The sequence below is a fragment of the Lissotriton helveticus genome, chromosome 6 (assembly GCF_964261635.1).
Source record: "Lissotriton helveticus chromosome 6, aLisHel1.1, whole genome shotgun sequence".
NCBI classification, from domain to species: Eukaryota; Metazoa; Chordata; class Amphibia; order Caudata; family Salamandridae; genus Lissotriton; species Lissotriton helveticus.
This window is the reverse complement of record NC_136067.1, coordinates 1,555,774,398-1,555,800,011: the sequence shown is the minus strand read 5'-3', so window position 1 is coordinate 1,555,800,011 and position 25,614 is coordinate 1,555,774,398. Positions and strand designations below refer to the sequence as shown.

Genomic DNA, 25,614 nt, shown 5'->3' with positions numbered 1-25,614 from the left:
GCCTGTCCGTATCGGCGTAGGACAGGCTTTCCACGGCGCCTTAAGACTCCAAGCCAGAGTCCGTGCACGACACAGCTGTGTGCGTTGTAGGGTCGACTTCGCCTCGGCTCCTTGCATATTCGCAGACATCGACCAACGTTTTTCCCCCTTCCCAAGCGGTTGTCGGTATGGTGCCGGATCGCCGTCATCCGACACCAGATATGGAGATTGTTTTCGGTGCCGATAGTTTCTGTGGAGGTGTCACTGGATCAGGTGGGGGGAAGGATGTGAAGGGATAGTCCCCTTGGAGCAGCCAATGCTCCTACTATGTTAAACAGCTGGATTGCTGAGCTGGGTGAAGCCAGCGGGCTAGAATCATCTCCTGCTTCCTCTCTTTTATAGCCTCCTGACCTCACCTCGGAAGCTAGTTCTTCTTTGGCAGAAGTTTTGCAAAAAGAGTGGCTGAGTCTTACATCTGACTCTACCTACAGTGGAGAAGGCTACGGACCCTCTTATTGAGGTCCTTCATCCGGCCAGTCTGGGGTTGAACCAGTATTCCCCATTTGTGAGGCTCTGTCTGATATTTTATTGGGGGCATGGGCAAAACTTGAGTCAGGCGTACCAGTGGACCCCGCTATTCCCCACAAATACCACCCTGCACCAGGGTACCCGGCTTGCCTAATCTGACAGCCGACCCATTGCAGCTTCGTGGTCCAGGCCATTAAGGCGTCCCCTGAAATGGAGAACCTTCCCTATTCCACCCTTAACAAAGAGTCCAGAAAGCAGGCCTCTTGCGGGAAACACATTGTTTCCTCCTCTAGTGCAGCATTACGCCCCACCAACACTATTTGCGTCCTAGGACACTTTCTCTATGCCTTGTGGGACTCCTTGGCAGAGCTTGTTCCTTTGTTCCAGAGACCAACAAGGACGAGTTGACCCAGTTAATTTTCGATCGTCACCAGGTGGTAAAGCTGTTTATCAGGTGTGGAATGGACTCCACTGATTCGATCGGTCGAGCCACAGCGAATTCTGTGGCATTGCGCCTGGCTCAGGCGTCTGGCTTTTAAGAAGCTGTCCAGACAGCCTTGCTTAACATGCCCTTCGATGGAGTTCATCTTTTTGGAGCCCAAGCAGATGTGGCCTGAAGTAGGTTTCTGGCTAGTCGGGGAGAGCCAGACCCCCCCTCCCCCATTTGTATCCCCTTGGTATTACAATGTGGTATGTGCGTTTTGTGATGTCAATTCCCTGATCAGTGTCTTTAACCTGGTCTCTGGTTGTGCTGGCTAGCCTGCAGAAAGTCGTATTCTACTGGTCAGTGGGGTTCTTTGGATGCAAATGTCATGTGCATCCTCTATCATGTGATTCCCTTTAGCATATTGGGAGATGTGTGATATTGGCCACTCAAGCTTATTGCTCTTTCTTCTCTACCTAGACTGTGACTCCGGAATTGTTATACTGTCCCGTTATTGCGTTCGAAACCTTGTTTCCTGGTTCAGTTCGCTTGGCAGCCTCTTATCCCACCTTGGGGGTTCTACCGGAGTATCAATAGTATGACGTATGTGCTCTACACTCCCTTGGAGTTGTCCCCTTCTATCTTTCGCTTGTTACAGTGGCGACATGTTTTCTTGCTGGTGTTTTTTACGTATTACCTCCAGTAGATCGTTTTTTCCCTTCAACTGTTTCCACCTTTTGGACTTGGTTGCACACGCCACTGTTGCGCTATTCCACCTATCTTAGCTAGATGTAGGATTGGGTTTTTTCCTCGAGACTTGTTGTCCCTAAGCTTGTGATTCAAGAGGGCTGCCTTGTGCCTCTGGTGGTACATGCCACCCCAAGCCAGAGGCTTAAATTCCTCTGATGTTGGGGAATATACAGCATACGCAGGTATTGACCATCCTCATCGCGGCAAAAGCTCAGCAGGGTCGGTCTGGTTGGCATTTGACTGTAGAACAACATAGTTTTCCTGTTTTCGGTCTGCCCCACCCAACAGCAATTGTGTAACCTGCTATCCTTCCCTCACAGTCGTTGCATGACCTGTTGTCCTTGCCTTTTGGTTGTTGTGGGATGTGGTCTCCTTGCCTCGCGGCTGTTCGGTCCTTGTATGACCCTATGTTCTATATATATTTTATATTCCATGGTTGCCCGTTTGATGGGGATTGCTCACTCATCTGTTTGGTAGGAGGTTTTTTTCTTGATATTCCGTTGGGTGATTCTGGTATACTCATTCATACCTCCTTCTTGTCTAGGTCTTTTATTGGTATGAGCTTTTGGACAAGTACACACTTTCAAGTTTACCCTTTGGAAGTATGTGCCTGTTAAGATACTTCTAGCAGGCAATGTTATATTTAGGCTGTGGGGTTTTAGGTTTAAACCTATAATAGCTGATAAACCCCACTGAAAGAAAAATAGCCCTCACCGGTGAAAACATATAAACACTGAAAAAACACCTGCACAACCACAAACTAAATGCCATTCAAAGAAAGGAAAAAGAAAGTGTTCTTACTGAAGGGGTCAATAAAATGTAACTTTGTTATACAAGCTAGCAGTAAGAAAGACTGGCTAACATTATTCTGCTTGAGTTTTGTTCTTTAGGGATGCCCCTAAAATATTGTTTCTACTTCCTTTTACTTTTTTCAGTTTTATGGCCTTTGGTCTAAAGATGCAGGGTTTAGTTTCACGTTTTAGGTTTAATTTAATTCTTTTATAAACTGTATAGAATCAGGACATATCAAACTCACATTTGATATTTTGGCTGCATTTGATTCTTTCACTGATAGGTAAAATGGCTAGTTTCATAAAAATCTTTCCTAATATGTGTCATTACATTTGCCCACAGAGAATGGATAAAAACCCTTAACACATCAGACCATAGTTTCTAGTGGGTCAGTATTGATAGGTGAATTGCCAACACTTCAGGCTTTAAACATTAAATGCAAGGTATAGTGACAAGTATATATATCACCAAGCATCTGGGATAGTGGTGACACCGGCCTTTTGAAAACATGGAACGCAGTGTCACTTGTTATGCTCTGCAAAAAAGGTTCTTTCCAAGTTCAACAAATATTGGAGTGATATTGTTTGTATTTGTAGTGATTCAGCTACGTATATAAAAAATGTGTGTGATGACCTGTCAAAATTGATACCCGAGCTGAAGTGATTCCCTGTAGGAGATCATTGCCACTTGTTAGATGGTATGCTGAAAGCATCTTTACAATCTTCAGAGTTAATGAGGGATGCTATTGACTTTTTAGTCCATTCTGGTGCACTGTTTTCTTATGCCCAGGAACTAAAACGCAAATATTTATAATTTTGTGCTTTATGTGGCATCAAAGAAAGAGTCCTCCCAACTGTGCCCCTTAGCTGACGGTTCTCAGCCCAAGGGGCTATGAATGCTGAGAGGGCCTTTTCACAGAAGTTTACATGGGAAGGAAAGCGCGAGCGCACATGACCAAAGACTCACTGAAGAAGTATTGTATGCTGTACTACAATAAGATTAATTTGCAAAAATCTCTTTGGACCTCGTATACACTATACGTACACTGTCTATATACCATGTTCTTTCAGTGCAGAAAGCAAGCAATGATAAAAGCAAAACGTTCCATAAACATCGGAAAAACACTTTCTGTTGTTTTTAGTGGCGTGAAAATGTGTAACCACTGATAAAAACTGTTTTTTAAGATATTGAAAACACTGGAAAAAAAACACCAGAATTTACCAAATGTAGAAACTGAAAACAGGACAGCCTAGTTATATTGTGCTCTGGCCCCATTCTGTTCTTGGAGGGGTTTGCCCCCCTTCCCTTTTTCCCCTCTTCTATAGTTGGTGCCATATATTTTCGGACTGCACTATGCATTACCTACATATGTGTATTGCTAAGAACGTTTTCAGTTTTTCATATGTCCATTTATGCTTTTGGATATGTTTTGTTGCAGGGGTCTTTCGGCCGCGCGGTGTCCTCCCTTTCTGTCAAAAAAAGAAACAGTGAAGTGATAGGGAGAAAAGGAGGGAAGGACACAGAATGAAGTGTTCTCCATGTTAGAACTCCTCCTTTGTTTGATGTCTGCCTCGTTTTTCTAGGGCCTTACCCTGCTTGGGTTAAGGGCGTTCGTGCTAGTGGCCCTCTTTGTATTGTTCTTACTAGGGCCAGAGCCTCATTTGTTCTTTTGCACCCATTTTTAGTGAACTTGCAGTTCACATAAGACATCTTGACTGTTGTCAGCTGATTTTGTGTAAGATTTTATCCCTTTTTTTCCAGACTCCCTTTTTAATTGCTGGAATTGCCTGATCCTCTTCTTGGGCCAAGCGCTGTGGCCCAGAGGCAGTGTCATGTGCTATTGATGTCTCTCTTTCCGACCTGGTGATGGATACTTTATTCATTTCATTGTGCTCGAATGGATTCCATACACACTTTTTTTTCATATCTTAGTTTCTTCTTTCCATTCAGCAGTTTTCTTTGGCCCCTGTAGTGGCCAAATTTTTTCACCTAAGGTAGATGTTATCCTCCGGTTAATCGGACTGGTGGCTCAGTCTTGTATTGTACACATAAGACTCCTCTTCTAGTGGGTATGTACCCCCGTTCCATTGAGGCCAATTAACCTTCATTTAATTGGATGCATGCCTATCTTCTTTGAAGTTGGGCTACAACCGGGACGGGATCTTTGTTTCAGTACCACAATGCCTGAGGAAATATGCTCCTTACTCTTTATGCATATACCTTGCTTGTGGTTTTGTTGTGAAGAGCTCTCTCTCTCTCTCTCTCTCTCTCTCTCTCTCTCTCTCTCTCTCTCTCTCTCTCTCTCTCTCTCTCTCTCTCTCTCTCTCTCTCTCTCTCTCTCTCTCTCTCTCTCTCTCTCTCTCTCTCTCTCTCTCTCTCTCTCTCTCTCTCTCTCTCTCTCTCTCTCTCTCTCTCTCTCTTTCTCTCTCTCTCTTTTTCTCTCTCTCTCTCTCTCTCTCTCTCTCTCTCTTTTTCTCTCTCTCTTTTTTTCTCTCTCTTTTTCTCTCTCTCTTTTTTCTCTCTCTCTCTCTCTCTCTCTTTTCTCTCTCTTTTCTCTCTCTTTTCTCTCTCTCTCTCTCTCTCTCTCTCTCTCTCTCTTTTCTCTCCTCCCCCCCCCCCCCCCCCCCCCCCGGAGGTAAGTAACTTGTTCTTCAGGACACCATGCAGGTTTCGTAAGCTTCCAGCTGAAGATACCCTGCATGCTCTTGAGTCAGTAGTGATCATTTCTGATCTGGGTATCGCAGATCCCTGTTGCAGACACACCAATATCCCTCCAGTACTTCTGGGAATTGCTCCAGAGAAACTCAAAATAGGCAGCAGGTAGAATTAAACAGATTTCCCAACATTTTTCAAAACAAGGTAGTCCCCATTAAATTATGGCTAGACAATATACTTTTCTGCCCAGTTTTTAATTTATAATTTTTGATCTCCAATGTAGGAGTTGAGTGTTAGTTTACAGTCTATTCAGCATCTCAACCCCATACAATCTCTCACTTGCCAACACCTATATTGGGCTTGTGCTCCTGGCCATATATGACATGGAGCTGTGTGTGACTGGCTAGTTAATTGCTACAACATATTAGTTTATCCATCGTTTGGGTTTAGGATGTCTTCAATTCTGTTTATTTAATTAGTGGTTCTTCTGTGGATTATAACGTACGCTTAGTTTGCCTTAGAACTTGTTGTTCTTTATTCTTATGCATTTTAGTTTTGAAGATGCTTACGAGAGTTGAACAGTGAAGCAAAATATATCATTTAAGCTTCGCCGAGAAAGATAAATGTTTCCACAGAGACCCTCCTAAATTATTATCTCCTGGAACAACAGGCGCGATTTAGGAGAGCATGTTGGGAGTGCTTGCTCTTCCAGTCTCAAAAAGTGTATTGAAAGGTCTTTAATTTTATGCATGGTAACAGAAGAACCTCCTCCGCTAAGACAGCACGGTATATTAACTTCATATCTTTTTCTTCAAGAGTTAAAGACAGCATATCTATCTGTAAGGTTCAAATGTCTGTACTTAGTGGTATAACATTTTTGTTGAAGGCTATTACTTACTAAAAAAGTTTGTACCATTGTGACTAAAGTCAGGGTTTATGCATTGTTGTATTTTATTTGAAGCTAGATCAAAGGCTGCAACTAGTACTTAGAGCTATAATACAATATCCAGCGTAAAACACTTCTCTTGGCAGCAACAGAAGACTGGTTAAACAAGCTTCTAACTTAAACTCTATCAACTACCATCCCAGAGTTGCAACAGGAAGGAGGAAATATTGATTAAGTTGCAGTAGTTTATAGAATTATCCTGAGTCTCCAAGGGGGTCTTTCAAAACATCCACATATAGAAAAGGTTTTGTCTGGTGAGAAGTACTCCTTGCTGTGTGCAGGCAAACTGGAGCTCGTGGCTGTTTTTTGTTTTGACATACCATGTTTGGTTATTTTTATTTAGAATAAAACCTTGTACTGTGTGTTTAAACAGTCATATGCCCTTTCAGGGTTAATCGGGTTATAGGAAAACAGAGAGAATGACTTATGATGGCAAATGGAAGATGATGATGAGGAGGAGGAGTATATGGATAGGATAGATCGATAGATGTGGAGGGTGATTGAGGAATGAGGATGATAGAAGGGTGGATAGGAGAGTGGAAGAATGGGTGATGAAGATGAATGGATAGAGGAGACAGCGGAGGATGACTGTGGAAGTTGGTCCTCTATGAGGTTGATGATGATGAATTCAACTGTGTTCCAAGCAGTAGTGCTGTCCATGAATTTTCTAAATCTGTGCTTAATACAAGATTGTTTGCTGGATTTGTAAAAGGAACATATTCATATTGTTTGCACTCGTATTAGATTTCATGGTCAGCACCTTATTTCACAAGCGCCTATTTGCATACTGATTTTCATTTTAAAAAGTGCTGTATGTACACTTTAAATTAAAGACCCAGGTGTGGCTTTGTACTCTTTTTAGTAATAATTTACTGTTCTGCATTTTTGTACACAGACATCAGTGCCCAATGTGCATCGATCAGGAGAAGGGGAAGGCTTGTTAACCCACACTAGTACGTCACCTCAGCAAATACCGGAACAACCAAATTTTGCAGATTTCAGCCAGTTTGAGGTATTTGCTTCAATTGGACCTGAAAAAACAACAGATGAGTCTGAAGACCAATCAGAAACTGCACAGGTCAGTATTAGATTAATATATTTGTAGAGCCCACACCAGGACCAAACTTTTGTCCAGGCCATCAAGAAAATCTTCATATGAAAGGACAAGGGAATTTGCGGAAAGGCCAGCCAGGATGTAGAGATCTTAAGGCGTTGGCTGTGCAGATACCAAGCAGTTGTCTTATGTGCCGGATAATTGGGTGCTAATTAAAGGGGAAACTTCAGTACCAGAGTAACAGATCAAAAAAACTTAGCTTACCCTTTACAGGTAGCCAGTGGTTAGACTTTCTCAAATGCGAAACATTGTCCATCATGTGCAGTCCATAAATTAATGTGGCTGAGCATTTATAATCCCTTTATGAATCCATTTTAAGATTTTTTACCCTACTGAAAGGACTTACCGCCTGTTTGTCGGTGGCTGACACTTCTTTTTTTGGCAGAGTAAAGGAAAAGACTCCCTTACGATTAGCTCCATCACTCTGGTACTGGAGACAAGCCATACACCCAATTCTTACTTTGAGTCCAAGTTTTGCGTTGATGGAAATCGCCTCTGCACAATTCTCTCTTCTGCATAGCCATTGTGGTCTACTGTTAATGATGGGAACTAAATAACCTTGTGCCGATTGTCCCTTTTTCTAGTCTAGCACACATTTGTATAATTTCAGAGAAGTTCCTCTTTTGATCCATGGTACTTCATTAATGTGGGGGCTGATGAGGCGTGCATGTATCTAGTATCTGCCTAGTTTCTTCTGCTCAGTACCACAGTGATTCTGGTACGGAGAAGAGCTTATGGGCTCTTCCATTTCCTTTATAAATCCCTTTGCCTTCTTCCCCCCTCCAGTGTTTCCAGAGAAGGCAATTTGACTGCATTCTGGCAGTTTTTCCTCTTTTTATTTTAGTGCTTTGGTTACAGGGCCTCAGGAACAAGTAGGTGGTTATTATAACTAACATGATACGGTGTCCATCTCTATAACAAAGATTGTCAAGTGTAGATCAAGTATAAAAAAGGTCTTGTATACCTTTAACAAAAAACATTATTTTGACTTGGTGTTCTGGTATTGTAATAATATCTAAAAGCCATCATGTTGCCCAACCCTTACTCACTGGGAGTTTTCCTGGCCTTTCCTAATGCGTATGTGGTTTCAATATAGGGGTCTTGAAGGAGAAAGATTTGCTCCTCTTAAGCTATCGAGGTCTGTTGGAAAGTTGCATTTGCCCCAATATTGGAACTTTCATAGATTCCCATGCTTTTGTATCATTCCCCGTTGTCGGAATGGGAGTCTCGGTAACAAAATAATATAGTAGGTACAAAAGAGAAAGAAAAAGGCCTAGACCTCATTCCCTTTTGTAGCATAGCCGCCTCTTTTTGTAAAAGAAACCAAACTAAGCATCAGCCAATCAGAAGAGCCTCACCCCATAGAACCCTCCTGAAGGAGCCTCAGATTTTCTACCGCACGTTGTGCTTAGGGAGTCTCCTTTGAGCTCTGCTCAATCTCTACTTTTTCAGAAGTTTTTCTTCAGGATTTCTCTTCAACATTGTTAGCTGTCCCTTCCAGGATGTCTGATATGGAAAAGAAGGCCCTTTTCAAGCCCTGTTCCACCTGTGGCAAGAAAAGATTATTTGTTGAGGATAAGCATAAAGATTGCATCTACTGCCTCTATTCTGATCATGAGGCTGCGGACTGCAAGATCTGCCACACCTTTTCAACCAAGACCCTCCGGGATCGTGAGGGTAGGCTTCTTACCTGGCTCCAGAAGTTGACGTCCAGAAAAGACACTGCCTCCAGTGACAGTGAGGACTCTTCATCAGCATCATCAACTAGGTCAGTCAAGAAGAGTAGGGGTTCCCCTTCTCCTTCTGTGGAGCATCCTTCTAAGGCCTCAAAAAAGACCCCCAGAGAGTCTGAGAGCCAAGGTTCAGTCGAATCGCCTCACCATGGTGAAAAGGAGAGGGTAGGACCATCTACGCCTTCTTTGGGTATGAAGACTGATCCAGCCTTCAAAAAACCCTCTTCTCAGTCTTCTGGAAAGTCTGACAGAAATTCCAAGTCGTCGACGATGAAGGCTCCGTCGACGAAGGAATTGAAGCCTAAGCTTAAGATGGTACCGTCGACGGGCTCGTCCGCGGGACAAGTGCTCCCGTCGACGAAGACGGAGTCGTCGACGGCAGTAAAAGCGACGTCGACGAAGATGACGACGACCGCGACGTCGCCGAAGATGTCGACGACGACAGCGATGTCGACGAAGTAGCCGACGACGGCAGCGACGTCGACGAAGATGGCGACGACGGCAGCGACGACGACAACATTGACAACGGCAGGAGCGTCGACGGTCTTGTCATCGACGATGCCCATCTCGTCGTCGAGTGTTCTTTCGCCGACGCCTATTCCGTCGACGACGACTGCAGTATTATCAGCACCATTGTCGACGGCATCGTCGACGATTTTGTCGTCGGAGGAAAGAATTACGATTTCTATGACAAGAATTACACCGGACATGACATCTCCTAGGAGAGTTACCCCCTTGCCTCCAGCTCTGCTTTTAGAGGAGGATGAGGATGAATCAGAGGAAGACTATCATGACTCAAATGGCTATGCAAACAGTCCATCCTAGCTTCTGGTTAAATGCCTAAAGACGGATTCTGACGGAGAGTACAACCAGGAATGTGGTTATCATCATCATTCTGCCCAGCCACAACAGTACTCGAGACAAGACATGGTGTCTGTACCATCATCTTTCTTGTAGGACCTTCACAATATGCTGCAGGATTACAAGTCTAGATGTTCACAACCTGCTGCTGTTTTGATTGTGCAAGCCTTGCCTGTCCCTGCGGCTCCAGCAATGGCTGCTCCCGAATTGCTGGCCCAGGTGTCATCTCGGCGACAGACACCGCTTCCACAGGAGCCTTCAATACCATTGAACACCCATGATGATTCCTCGGATGAGGATCAAAACTTTGATGACAGGCCTGGTCATGGTGTAGAATGGGATGAATATGTCATCCCAGACCCAGCATCTCCATGTCCGGATCCGGAGGACTCACCACCAGCAGATATAGGGGGGTTTCATAAGCTAATGGAGAGAGCGGCTGGCAGATTCAAACTATCAATGCCCTCTGTTGCCACCGAAGGTTTCTTATATGATTTTAAAGAACCTTATAAGAAGACAACAAGATCTATCCCTATTGTCCAGCATCTTTGGGAGGAAGGCCTTAAGGCAATGAAAAATCCAGCGACGGTGGTCCCTGTACTACCGCGTCTCGACAAAAAATACAAAGCGCCTGACGATGGTCCGGCGTCTTTGACGGGACACCCAAGACCGGACTCGGTAATTTCACAAGCGGCACAAAGAAAGTCACGCAACCCCTCAGCTCCTTTGACAACTCCTCCAGATAAAGAGGGCAGGAGGTTAGACAATGCTGGGAAGAGGTTCTCTTCAATGGCGAGTCTTCTAGTGCGGGCAGCAAATGCCTTTGCGATATTGGGCAGATACGGTCGCCAACTATGGTGTGATGTTTCGCCATACTTGGATCAACTTCCTCCAGAGTCAAAGACAGAAGCTAAAAAGATTTTGCAAGAAGGGGAAGCAACATCGATGGAAGTCATAGACTGTGCCATGGACATTGCCACAACAGCTTTTCGTTCTTTGGCTGGGGCTGCAGCCAGGGATGGCTTAAGGCGATTTGGTTCATACCCGAAATCCAGAATAAGATCCTGGATCTACCTTTTGATGGAGAAGCATTATTTGGAAAATTGATAGATGACACTCTCCAAGATATTAAAAAGGATACTGAGACTGCTAAGTCTCTGGGTACGATTCAGTACCGTAAAGCTCATTTTAGAGGTTCCAGAGGCAAAAGCTCCACCTACAAAGGTACTCATCATATGGCTCAGGTTCGCAACAGTACCGCCAACCTTATCAGAGAAGGCAAGGCCAGTCCTCGGATTTCTCAAGACCTAATAACAGAGGGAAGCGAGCTCGCCAAGGAGGTGATATGTCCAAGAGACAATAGCGGCCTCCTGGCTCTTCCTACTGTGCCAACCTCCGCAATATCATCAGTAGGAGGCAGGGTGTCACAATACCTTCAGAATTGGTCCAAGATCACATCAGACCGATGGGTGCTAAACATCATTCGAAAGGGCCATACTTTGGAATTCACGCAAATCCCACCATCCAAGCCCCCTGCTGCCATTCCATCAAAACATCTGTGTCTTCTGCGGCTCGAAGTTCATCAGATGCTCCTGAAAGGGGCTATAGAGCCGGTCCCCTCCGCCCAAAAAGGAGAAGGATTCTATTCCAGGTTCTTCCTGGTAAGGAAGACGCTAGAGAAATGGCGCCCCATTTTAGATCGCAGGGAGCTCAACACCTATCTCATCTCCCTGTCTTTCCGGATGGTCTCTCTTCAAGACATTCTACGTCTCATCAATCCAGGGGATTTCATGGCCACGCTCGATCTCGAAGATGAGTACTTCCATGTGCCGATTCACCCAGCACACAGAAGGTTTCTGCGATTTACAGTAGCCAAGAGCCACTTTCAATTCAGGGTTTTACCCTTTGGTCTTCGCTCAGCCCCGAGAATCTTCACAAAGGTGCTGGCACCAGTAGCAGCGTTTCTACGGAAGAATCACTTTCAGGTCTTCCCTTACCTGGACGATTGGTTGCTGAAAGCTCCGTCCAGGGAGGCTGCGAGGGAAGCGGTCGACGCGTGTACAAACCTGTTTCTGAATTTAGGTCTCACTTTAAACAAAGAGAAGTAATCTCTGGTCCCATCCAGGACAGCACGTTACCTGGGAGCCATCTTGGACTCTAATCTCAAGAAAGCTTTCCCAACCTTGGAGAGGCAGGAAAAACTGCAAACCATGGCACTAGACTTACAAAGAAGAAGGTGTCTTTCAGTACGCCGCTACAAATCTCTTCTGGGGGTAATTTCTTAATGCCTTCCTCGAATTCCACTCTGCAGATTGAGGATGTGTCCTCTTCAGGAGCAACTGGACATCCAATGGAAACAGATTCACGGGTCGTTCGACGACAAGGTGACCATCACCTCGACGATGAAAGAAGCGGCCTTGTGGTGGACAAAGCAGGAAAACTTGTCCCAAGCTCTATCCTTCGTAAGCGATCCGTCTCCTCAGGTGGTGAAGACGGATGTGTCGTTGGATGGTTGGGGAGCAGTACTGCAGGACCTGCATGTCAGTGGACATTGGTCTCCTCAAAACCGTCGGCTCCACATCAATCTCTTGGAGCTCAGGGCAATCAAACTGGCTCTTCAAGCTTTTCTCCCTCGCCTAAGAGGTTCAAAGGTTCTCATCCGGACGGACAACAACACGGCCATGCATTACGTGAACAAGGAAGGGGGAACCAGGTCTCTTCTGTTGTCTCAGGAAGATCAAGAAATCTGGGAATGGGCGATCCTTCACGGGATGTCAGTACAGGCAGAACACCTGCCAGGGATTTTAAACGAGAATGCCTACAGACTAAGCAGATTTATCCTCAGTCAGTCACGAGTGAGAACTGAACCAGCGCGTTCTGGACGAGGTCTTCCAACAGTGGGGCAAACCTGCAATAGATCTATTTGCCACACTGACCAACAAGAAATGCCGATCTTATGCAAGCAGGCTTCACCACCGAGGTTCATTGGGGAATGCACTTTCGATAGCCTGGTCAGGGACATTTGTCTACGCCTTTCCCCCCCCTTCCACTGATCCCGAGGCTTATCAGGAAGATCAAAGTAGAGCCATGCAAGATGATCTTGATAGCCCCTGCTTGGCCGAGACAGTTCTGGTTCACGGAACTCCATCTGTTGTTGCTGGCTCCTCCTTATCCCTTGCGGACCATTCCAGACCTCACAATGTCCGAGGGGCAAATTTGGCATCCGGATCCAGAGTCATTGCACCTGACAGCATGGCTCCTGAGCAGCGAGAATTTATGAACCTTCCCATCTCAAATGAAATTAAGGAGGTTCTCTCCCGGGCTAGAGCCCCTTCCACGAACAAGACTTACCGTATCAAATGGAAGAAATTTTGCATTTGGTGCAGGAAAGAGGGTGTTGACCCTTTTTCTTCTCAACCTCAGCAACTTCTGCCTTATCTTTTGTCCTTTGCTAAGACGGGGCTGGCCCATTCATCCATAAAGTTAATTTGGCAGCGATTTCTAGGTACAGACGTTCTGAGTCTGGACCTTCTCTTTGGTCTTTCAGGATAATTAAACAGTTTCTCAAAGGATTGTTCCGTGTCTATCCCCCGGTGAGGCCTCCGCCTCCTACTTGGCATTTGAATTTGGTCCTCACACAGCTCATGAAGGACCCATTTGAACCAATACATCTATCAGACATGGAATTCCTTTCATGGAAATTGACTCTCCTAATTGCCCACACATCAGCAAGACGCATTGGGGAGTTGCAGGCTCTCACAATCCAAGAGCCGTTTCACCAATTCAAAAGGAATACAGTAATCTCGAGAACTAACCCAAAGTTCATACCCAAGGTGCCCTCGGACTTCCACTTAAATGAGCCGGTTATTCTTAACCCCTCCCACGCTTGTGACGGAAAGGTTCCGTCACGGCCCTCGGGTGGGCTGTGCTGGTGACGGAACGGTTCAGTCACGGCCCGCTCGCCGCGCCTGCGCTGACGTTCTGAAGAGCGGGCGGGGCCGTGAAGGAACCGTTCCGTCACAAGCACAGCTCACCCGAGGGCCGTCACAAGCGCGGGAGCGCCGCACGGCCCCCCCCCCCCCCCCCCCCCGCCCGTTAGCACTGCGGCGGAATAGCCGCCGCAGTGAAAGGGTTAAAGCTTTCTTTCCTCACCCTACTACACCAGTGGAGAGGTCACTGCATTCTCTGGATGTACAACGGTGCTTCAAATTTTATTTGGATCGCACCAAGGGATTCCGTAAATCCACCCAATTGTTCATTGCTTTTGGTGGTCCTTGCAAGGGCCTCCCTCTGTCAAAACAAGGTATTGCGAGGTGGATTACAAGTGCCATTCTACATTGCCATACTGCAGCGGGTAAGCCGCTGACCAGCAAGGTTAGAGCCCATTCCACAAGATCAGTGCCTTCTTCAACAGCTCTCTTCGCGGGAGTGCACATCAAAGAAATTTGCAGAGCTGCGACTTGGAGCAGCGAGCACACCTTTACAAAGCATTACTGCTTGGAATCCTTGCAACAGGAGGACACGGCCGTGGGCCAGGCGGTCCTGAGGAACCTCTTCCACTAATTGGTGAGCTTTCCTTTCTATCCCACCTTCCTTTTTTTCTGCACATTTTGGTTTTCATGTAATGATGGCTATTGCATTGTATGTTTATGCCACAAAATTTGTTTTTTATTGCTGACTGCTTGCTACTCTGATACAAAAGCATGGGAATTTATGAAAGTTCCAATACTGGGGCAAGAAAACAAGTTACTTACCTGTAACTATGGTTCCCCAGTATTTGTAACTTTCATAGATTCCCATGCGCCCACCCTCCTCCCCTGGGAAAGCTCAGCCTTCAGCAGATGAGGTGACTGTTACACAAGGGCTACGAAAATCTGAGGCTCTGAGTTTCGTTCAGGAGGGTGCTATGGGGTGAGCCTTTTCTGATTGGCTGATGCTTAATTTGGTCTCTTTTACAAAAGAGGCGGATATGCTACAAAAGGGAATGAGGCCTAGGCCTTTTTCTTTGTCTTTTGTACCTACTGCTATGTTATTTTGTTACCGAGACTCCCATTCCGACGATGGGGAATGATACAAAAGCATGGGAATCTATGAAAGTTACCAATACTGGGGAGCCAAAGTTACAGGTAAGTAACTTGTTTTCATCATTGACCTGGAACAAATATTCTTCCTTCTCCTGGACCTTTTTCTCCACCCTTAATGCAACACCTGAGTACCCGGAATTGCCTTTGAGCTGAGTCCAAATCGTGCCTTTGTTCTTAAGCACCTTTCCTTTGTTATTTGCGGAAAACAAAGTGTCTCAGAAATCTGCAGGGAGGAGTGCAGAATTGCCCTGTTGGCTTCCGTGTAACTCACTTTGTCCATGTCCAAGGTCTGTTCCTCCTTGGAATAAAAAAATCGCTATTGGTTGTACTGTCTTAATTGATTTTCGATAAAACTATATCCTGCACCCCTAAACATGCATTTGAAGGGCCTAAGGATCTGTGGTTATGCAATACCAGTTATCCTGCGCCTCTGCTGGTGGTTCCTCTGGAGAATCTCAGTCAAGTCGTTTTGCCTCAAGTCTGAAGAAATTGAAGAATAGGCATGCCTAGCTGTATCCAGTTCCTTGAAAACCTTATTCGAGAAAACTTTTCTCATAGGTGGCTAGGCCTTGCCCAAAGTTTTGAAGGTTTCGACAAATTTGTCTTAGGTGCCCTCTGCTATTTTCAGAATTTTTGTGAAGGGTCTGCCAGATCTAGCTGTTTCTCATGACAGAATTCCAGGATCTTTCAAGTGACCTTCTTATCCTTTTGTGAATTTTGTCACAAATGTTTGCTTTTTGTGGCCGATTTCTAGGTTCAGGCCAGCCTGAAAACTCCATGGAGTTTCTTGAGCATTCTTCTGCCGGTAAGCAGTTGCATGCCTAATTTTCTAGAGTTTCTCTTATACATGCCTAAATATAGCTCCACCACTCCTTACCACCATGATGACCTGGAGTGATTGTCTATTGGCCAGTTTTCCTGGCCCTCTGATGTTTTGGCCTCCTGGCCGAGGTCCACATCCTAAAGATATTTCTGCCTTGTTGTTGGATACTATTTGCTTCCTCTTTCTAAAGTGATTTTTGAGCTCTAAGTGAGTTTTCACTTAACTTTTCAGCATAGTCAGAATTTAGGGGTTCCTCCAGATATATCTCCGGTCCGAGAAACCTAGAGGGATCCACTTCTGCATGAAAGAGCGCAGTGTATGTGAAGCACCTTTGAGGAACATGATTATCATTTTCAGTTTGTGTGATCCGTCCTAAGGTATTAGTTGTTCTCTATTGCATTTGGCATTAGTTATAGGTGCTGTGCTCTGTGTCCCCCCGTCATGCTTTGGGTCTTTGGTACCTTTCCTCTGGCTATCAAGTGGAAGGTTTGTGAAATTATTTATACAGTGGCTTCACTACTGCTGTTATGGCTCTTATGTGCTGATCCATTTCACATAAGTTATGTATTGCTTCAGAGAACCTTTCATTTATTGGATTAAGTGTCTGCTCTTATTCCTGAAAGGCTTCCTGCCTATACTTTGAGTCAACAGTAACCCCCCTGGCCCCACAGGCCATCCACAGCAGATTCCATGTCAAAATGGCTTCTTACTGTTAAACGCTGCTGATTGCCATTATATCGTTTTGAGTTGACAAAACAATCGTAGGTAGGATTTGCCCCTTAATGACTTTGTTGATGTTGAAATTTAATTCTTAAGTAGAACAGATTGCTCATGAAAGTATTTTCATGTAGGCCCTTTCCTCGTTCCCCTTCTTTTATCAGTTATTTTTCTGCTTAGTGCTATCTACTTGTATGTGAAAGTTACCAGAAGATAGAACAGGTACTTTATTATTAGTTCTGCATCATGAGAATCTTTACTGAATTCATTAACATTGAATATTTTAGATGAAAGATTTCTGAGGCAAGATTGCCTAATTTGAGGTGTAGAATTAGAGACGGATTTCCACGTGGCTGGAAAATATCTGAAAAGAACTTCAGTAGTGCACTTTCCTCTTGTTAAATGAACGCTAGATTTCCCTGAGAGTGTTTTGTCTGAGTTCTGATAATGAAGAGTAACAGAGTGCTAGCCATGAAACTGTGGACTGGGACCATACTCGTTGAATAATTGATTGCATTTGCTAATGTCTTTCCTTTTGTTGAGACAGTATCCTAAAGCTGTTGGGACATCTCATTTGTGAAAAGCTTTTTCTGCTGGGATCAGTGGACTTCAGAAAATGTTGAGATGGCTGTATACGGGCGGATTCCTATGGAGTTCTGAGATGATCTTCCGAAGAACAGTTTGTTCTGTTCTTAGCACAAACGTACTGGTGTGTCCTAATGTATAAAGGTCATTGGTTACAGAGAGCTGTGGTTTTCTTGATGTAGAGGGTGTGTTTCTTTTTATTTGAAAAAATATAAACAAGCAAGGCAGAAAAATTGTCATACAAAGTACCAATTCAAACGAGGAAGGAAAATAAATCACTACAAAATCAACATAAGGAAAGGGAGGGGGGACATAGGCCGACTCAATACACATATGATAAAATAGCCAGAATGTGGGGTCAGGGGGAGAGTGGGACATCAGTGCTATCTGCTACAGGCGGTGTACATATATCCCCACTATAGCTATTCCAAGGTCCCCACACTCTACTGCATTTCCGGGGACGGCCCTGGGCCAAATACACAGTTTTTTCCCTGAACATACACCAGTCCATGTTTTCGTTCCATACTTCGACTGTAGGAGGCCCCTGGGACCCCCACAACTGAGCAATATCTCGCTTGGTAATCATGGCCCACAGGGTCGCCCACTGAGTCTGGGCTGCATTATAATCAGTGGGTTCCCAGACATTTAACAAGCAGTGCCTGGCTTCCGGGTAGAGAGCAACACCCGTCACTTCCTTCATTACCTCATGCACCCCGTTCCAGAAAGCAGCAACTTCAGGACATTCCCAGATAATATGGATAAATGTCCCCACCTGCCCACACCCTCGCTTACATAGGCCCTCCTCAGAAAAACCCATTCGAACCAAACAGGGGCCCGTGACGTATATCCTGTGGAGGATCTTAAGTTGTACCAGTCGGAGTCGAGCTGGAATCGCGACCTCCTTGGGAGAGGAGATCGCAGACTGCCAGTCCTCGTCATCTAACTCGAGACCGTCACGGGTCCACAAGTACCGGAGATGCAGTAGGAGGTCCGACCTATCGTTAATTAATTCTTTTGTAGACAAGGGAGATAGTACTGTCAGGCACATGACCATCCAACAATCTATCTTCTAGCGGGGACGATTCCGGAATTACACCCCCCACTGGGAAATCTGACATCAAGGCATGGCGAACTTGAACATAGCGGAAGTACTCTGTGTCACCCAATTCAAACTCCGTCTTTAACATCTCAAACGATTTCACCTGACCCTTTACCCAGAGGTCTCCCACCTTACTAATACCCACTTATCGAAACCCTTGGTCTTCCACAATTTACCAAGCTTATCCGAGCCAAAAAGCGGGGTCGCTAGAGTCAAGCGGTCTTTCCATCCCATAGAACTAGTTGCGTCCTGCCACATACATACTGCCGTCTTCGTAGGCCCCGACAAAGCCTTAACCACCGATTTTGAATACAGTGCCCTATAGTAATTACCCCCAGGCAGCAGCCATCTATCCATAGCAAAAGCAGGGTTCAATTCGGGACCATACATACCATGATTAATGGCAACCAATTGAGACGCACAATAATAACGTTTGATGTCAGGGAGAGCAATACCCCTGTCATACCACGGGAGCGTCAGTTTGGCAAGGGCAATACGGGGTATACTATCCCATATCAACTTCCTTTGAAGACTCTCAACTGTACGGAAATAGCTAGCAGGAACTATATCAAGAGTGTTCTGGAGAACATAAAGAAAACAAGGCAGAGACATCATTTTAAAGAGGGCCGCACGACCAAGCGGCGAAAGAGGAAGCTTACGCCAACCCGCGACGTCCTGCTTCAATCTAGTCAACGGCGGGAGAAGATTCTGTTCATACCGAGTTGCGGGTTCCAATGAAACAGAGATACCGAGGTATTTAAACCCCAATTGTGTCACCTGAATGGGACAGTTACGTGGCAGAAGAGGGACGTCACTAGAAAGAACGTATAAGTAGGATTTCGTCCAATTAATAATCGGGCCCGAGTTTCTACCAAAAGAGGTCAAAACATCACACAAAACCATCAATGACTTCTGGGGCGAGGTCAGATACAGTAAAATGTCATCTGCGTAAAGAGAGATGCTATCTTCAAACTCAGAGGACCACTGAATACCCTTCATCGAGGGCTCCCACCGGATCCACGCAGCGAGGGGCTCGAGGGCTAAGGCAAACAGGAGCGGGGACAAGGGACAACCCTGACGAGTACCTCTCTCAAGACTAAACGGAATGGAGACATGACCATTCACAACAATTTGCGCAAGGGGGTCCTCATAGAGAAGCCGCACCCAGCCAATAAAACCGGGTCCAATCCCAAACTTAGCCAACGCGGCCCATAAATATGGCCATTCCACGGTATCGAAAGCCATCGAGGCATCCAACGACGCCAAGATGGCCGGCTCACGCAACGTCGCAGCCCTCGTGATAACGCCGTGTAGACGCCTAAGATTCAGGGCAGTGTTTCTATGCGGGATGAAACCGGATTGATCCGGATGTATCAACCCGCTAATAACGGTGATCAATCGGTTAGCCAGTAATTTTGCGAGGATCTTAGGTTCGGCATTCAAAAGAGATATCGGCCGGTACGATGCACACCTATCTCTTGGTTTCCCTTCCTTATGAATCACCACAATGGTAGCAAGACGCTGATCACGGGGGGAAGAACCACACTCACGTGACTCCAAAAACATATCCCTTAAATAGGGAGCCATCTTGTCAGGCCGCAACTTGTAAAGTTCAATAGGCAGACCGTTGGGACCCATAGCTTTCCCTGAACGCAGGGAGCGAATCGCAAGAGCCACCTCATCCATGGTTATTGCAGCGTCCATTTGTTCCCTGTCAACATCAGAAAGACGCGGTAAAGCAATATCACGCAACAATAGGTGTGAGTCCTCCACCGGCCTATCCGACACGGAGGAGTAGACTGTCTGGAAGTGATCCGCAAAACATTGAACAATCTCTTCCGGGTCGGTGACCCCAGCACCACTCGCCGTCTCGATCACAGGCACCACACGTCTAGCTCTAGCTTTCTTATCCAGCCACGCTATCAGTTTGCCTGCTTTATCTCCCACATCATATATATGTCCCTGATGTTCTCTACTCATAGCCTTAGCTGAGTCAGTAACCAACGCCCTGTATTCCAATTGTTTTAGTCGCAGAACATGTGTCTTAGCACGGGTAACCTCCTGTTCCAGGCCAAGCTCTAAGTCCGCTATCTCCGTCTCGATCTTAACCACCTCCTCATCCCTCCGTTTCTTAACGCCCGCGATTAACGACAGGGCCTGGCCCCTAAGGACAGCCTTGAAAGCCTTTTTTCTGTCTGGCTGTTGGGAGTTTTTGAGTTGTTTGAATCTTTATGGTTGTATCGGTGTGTAAGTGAGTTTGTGATTGGTCGAATGAGTGATTGGTGTATGTATCTGTTTTACTGTCCTCTATGTTTCTGGGTTGACGCTATATGAAGTATATTTGCTGTCGCACTCATTGAAGTATGAATTTCGCTCTATGAACTTTTTATATAAATGATAAAAAAATAATTTGAATACAAGCAGCTCTGTGGGCAATCGTGACTATTGGAACCTTTTTGGTCCTGTATATCATTGGGAACTGCCTTTTCATGTTATATACAGCCTTGAAAACCTCCCAAAGCTACACCGCAGACAAAACAGAACCCTTGTTTTCCAGAAAATATTGATCAAGAGATTTTACCAGGCCAGCACGAGTTTTAGGGTTCCGGAAATACCAGGGATTAATCGGGGCTACCCGTCCCTCAGTCCCGGAATTCAACTCCATTCAAAGCCATAGCGGAGAGTGATCGGAAATTCCCCGAGCCAAATGCTTAACCTCAATAATAGAAAGTGCCTGTGCGGCAGGCACTAAAACATAATCAATCCGTGAAAGGCTACAGTGAGCGCCCAAATGAAACATGTACTGCCGCTGAGCGGGGTGTAACAATCTCCAGCAATCTACCAGGCCCAGAGTGTCAATGAGATCGTGGAGCCAATTCTGTGCCCCCTTAAGATCCCTAGGTGGATGTCGATCAACCATACCAGAAACCACAGCGTTAAAGCCGCCACCTAATAGCAGTGACCCCTCGGGGAGAGCGAGGATAACCCACCCCAAGTCCGCAAAAGTAGTTGACTGCAGGCCAGGGGGGACATACACAGAAACCAGGGAAAGGGTCCGGCCCTCCCACCTACTCGTAAGAGCGACATAGCGCCCTCTATCATCGAGGACAGTGGCGTCAATCTCCAGCAGGAGAGAATTCTTAACAGGATACCAACCCCCCTGGAACCAGAGGAAAACCCAGCATGGGCAACCAAACGATACCCCTTCCTATTCATGGCATGACAAGTATTACCTATCAAGTGCGTCTCCTGAAGAAGGACCACATCAGGGGAGAGACATTTCAACAACTGCAGTACTACCCCATGTTTTATCCTATCCCCCAACCCATTCACATTCCAGCTCATCAGTTTCAACCCCCTACCCCCCATCCCGAAAGAGAAAGAAGATCCAAACCCAGTAAGAATCCAGCACTTTGATCAGAAGGTCTAACAATACATTGCCTTGCCTAAAAACAAACAAAATCCCCAACAGAACCCCCCCACACCCCCCACCAACGTCCCGTTACAAACCCCCCCACTCTGCACCCCTGCGTGAGACTAGAAAGCCACCCCAACTTGCAGTGTGCCTGTCGCCCCCACATCTAACTAAGCTACAAAAAGTCAATCAGAGGAGGAAAGAGACCCACCAATAGCCCCGCAACCCCCCCGAATGTCACATCAAATCACATAACAGAATCAGCGAACCACAGTTCGAGGCCGAATAGAGACCCCAGAAACCAGACAACAGGTGTCTATTCCTGTTCCATCGGTCCGCCTTCCGCCCCACCAGACTGTTCTTCCTGTGCACGCTGGCTTTGCAGAGTGTCCAGCCAGTCGGCCACCCCTCCGGTCGATCGAAAAAATAAGTCCGCTCCGCATGTTCGATCCTCAACTTGGCCGGGAAAAGCATAGCGTACTTAAGGCCCATGTCACACAGTCTTTTCTTTACCCCTAGGAAACCAAGTCTCTGCTTCTGGACCGATTGGGTAAAGTCCGGGTAGAAGCTGATGGTAGTGTTCTCAAACTTAATAGGTCCACCCATCCGTAAGGCCTGCAGGATAGGGTCTCTATCACGGAAATTAAAGATTCTTGCGATGATAGGCCGTGGTGAGGCACCCATCTTTGGTTTACCGCCTGGAACTCCATGGGCCCGCTCGACCATAAAAAACTTACTCAGTCCCTTGGGTGCAAGGTGGGTCACGATGAGATCTTCGACGAAGAGGTCAGCCGCCGGATCCTCCGCCTTCTCCGGAACTCCGATGATACGGACATTATTCCGCCTAGCCCTTCCTTCAAAATCCTCCAGGCGACGCGCAAAGAGGTCATTGAAGGCCCTCAAGTTGCGGACCTCTGTCTGTAGGTCAGCGTCATCACCCGTCAGACTGGAAGTTTTAATGTCCAACGACTTGACTTTCTCGTTCGTTTTCGTCAAGTCCGTACGGATCAGGTTGACATCTATCGCCACAGTATCGATCTTGTGTGCGAGAGTCTCCATTTGTTGCCCAAGGGAGGATTTGATCCCATCGATAGCGGCCATAACGTCCTGAAGGGTCAGCTCTGTTGCCGAAGTCGGTGGATCTGTCGTGTCCTCCAGCGACCTGCCCGGTCCACCGGGGATCCCTTAGCCTGGGCGTAGCGATCCATGATGTTAGTCTGGGTATAGCCACCCCGCCGAGTGGTCTTAAATTTCTGCTTTTCCCCCTCCGGTTTCCCCGCCATTGCGGGATGGAGACCGACTTGGAGCGGTTAGACTAAATAGAAAGATGGCGGCCCCTGGGACCTCCGAAAAGAGGCCCAGCTTCAGCCAGAGGGCACCGGCCAAGTGTCTTCCCAAAACCAGCAAGGCAATGAAAGAGCACACTCGAGTGCAGCGCAGGATAACAGCCCTTAGCATGGGGGGGGGAGTTCCCAGCCGACGATCTCTATGGAAGACAAATCGAAAGTGAAAGTCAACCGGACCGGTCGTCCCTGTCCCCTCAGGCCGATGTTGTTCAACTACAACTCGGGCACTATGCCAACTCCACAGCCGGGCATCACGGAGACGTAGGCCGCAATTTTCGGAGCACCACAACACCAGTTCCCGGGGTCCGGTTCGGGATCTGAATGTAGGTTTCGCCTCACCCGTGGTTCGTCTTCACGAGGACATCAATGAGGGACAGGATAGACGACAGGATAGATGCGGGAGGTTACGAGGGTCTCAGGAGCCCTAAGCTCACGCGGCCATCTTGGTTGCGCGCGAAGCTCCTCCAAATAAGATAGTATTAATCTGCTTGTGAGATTTCATTGAGCAATGGCATTTTCGTATGCAGTACCTCTTGCCCTTAAAATACTAAAACCACGTGCCATAAGGTACTTTCGCTTCTTTCAGAATGTTCATGCAATCTGGCTCTAAGTTCAGGTATCTACTTTAAAGGAATTCAGGAGACGAAAGCAAAGTTCAACAACTTTAAGTTGTGGTGGTGTGTTCTGTCCTCATCTCTGGCCAGTTGATTAGGTCTGCACAAAGTTGCCGCTCTCATAGCTGAGGATCTTTGTGAACCACAGTGGTGTGGACTCTATGGGGTTGTCCGGATGGTGTGAAGAGGACATAGGAATAGAAAACTGACTACTCCTTGGCCTATTTCCCCGGGCCAGGCACAAGTGAAGAGGGCACAGAAATAAAAAACGAATTCCTCCTTCTATGGCACAGGCCATTTTCTTTTCAGGCCCAAGTGAAAAGAACATAGAAAGAAAAGAGATTTGTACTAGTTGGAGAGAAAATTGAAAGAGGACTCTGTATCCATAGCAGAGAAATGAAAACCATTGTTTATTGGCATGGAAACCGAAGAGGCGCCTACTGAATATCTCTCCGCAGCTGTCTAGGGGCATAAAAATCAAAAGGGCTTACATTTTTAACCAAACTCTCCCTACATTGCACCCTCCTTTCCACAGAACTAGCATCATTAAACAGATGGACCCTGAAGAGATGTCAGGGTGAACCTACCCAATAGCCTGAACAATTGGCAAGTATAAATCTTACTCAGTTACACTTAGTATGAGTTGTAGGTTCTATAGATCCTACCGTGCGACTACACAGAGAATCAATAAAACGTCTAAACAGAACACTGAAATGCACATTTACCCACCCAAAGTATCTAACAATGCAGCAAGGAATTTTCAACACAGGATCCTTAAATCTCTCCTTGAAACTTTTATTTCAGATCTGCTACTGCACAAAGGAAGGTACAGTGAAGTTGGACCTGGTTTTCTTTACCTGCTGCATTGCATGGTGAAGAAAAACACTCTACTCATGCCTAGCTGTTTCCAAGGCAACCAAAATACCTTATGGGCTCAGACTCTAACTTTTTCCCCTCCCCCTTCTTCAAAACAAAGGCAACAATATCAACCTCCGAAAATGACAACGTTCTAATGTAGGCTTCAGACAAGAACCTAGAAATCTTCGATGGATTATTTCACCTGTTAACAAATCACACCAACTCAGAAGCATGCCGGAACGTACCCAACGCTCAGCCTCATCATGCACAACCCCTTAAAAGTGCAGATTCCCAGAGCCACCCGAACAATTCCTTAGAAGGCTTGACCTGTCTGGACCGGGTCAAACCCAGTCCACTCAGCCTAACTCTGTACACCCAGGAACCCTGTACACCCAATCTACTAATTCCCAAATCACCCCATCACAACTGAAAATCAGCACAACAACCCAAGCTACCGTCTTCACATCAGGGGCAGAGCGGGACAAAGATTCCTCATTTTCCCTCCTCATAGACAATGACCATACCGTATTCCCTCCTCCACACCCTGAAAAAGAACCTAATAAATCCGTATCTTTCAAGTCCCCTCCTCACGCCCACTAAAGGCACATTGGCAGTCCATTAACCGTACCCCCTCATAAAAGACTGTGCTTCTTCCCACACCATGTAGACCAACCCATAGTTCTAGACACCTCTCAATTTGAATGAGAGACACACATTCACTCAACACAGTGAGCCCCTATGTACTAAGAGCACTCAACTCACAAACCAAGAACTGAACACTCCTGCCACATGTGCAGACCGACAAGTAGTGCACAAGGTTAAGGCACTCCCTTCGATTGGCAGAACCTCGCACCTCTCCTCACTTATGCAGGTAATCCATCGAAACTCCCTCAATATTCATACCTTCCAATGCGCAACCTTCCCTCGTATGAATGCATGGGACTCAAACTGTTTACAGCAAAAAGAAAGACCACTTGCAAATCTCCACCCACCAAGGGACAACAAAATATATCTACAGTTAATATAAGCAATCACATCTCACTCCATGCAACACCCATACCCCAACTTTCTAGGAGACTTCAACCTCCTCTGGGACAACGAAGAAGACATACTAGTGTCAACCTCAAAAACGTCCTCTCTAATCAAAATCCAGAGCAACCATGCATGGAACTGACTCACATCGGGGGGGGGGGGGAGGGAGGAATCACTCTGAATCTTACAATTTCAAAAAGAGGGGCACTGAATGTTGAATCAATCAACCTGATAGAATGCTCTGACCACCACCAGATCA

At 46.2% G+C, this 25,614-nt stretch overlaps 1 protein-coding gene across 11 annotated transcripts in view; it reads left to right on the top strand.

Annotated features, from left to right (window-relative positions):
* REPS1 (RALBP1 associated Eps domain containing 1) overlaps positions 1 to 25,614 on the top strand; it is a 1,025,500-nt gene that overhangs the window by 822,921 nt on the left and 176,965 nt on the right. For 8 of the 11 annotated variants that reach the window (XM_078649357.1, XM_078649363.1, XM_078649362.1 and 5 more), the window contains one exon: positions 6,970 to 7,152. The exons of the other annotated variants lie outside the window; for them this stretch is intronic. In XM_078649357.1, coding sequence (XP_078505483.1) covers positions 6,970 to 7,152 — 183 coding nt within the window. The remainder of the gene's footprint in view (positions 1 to 6,969; positions 7,153 to 25,614) is intronic. 11 annotated transcript variants of the gene reach the window in all.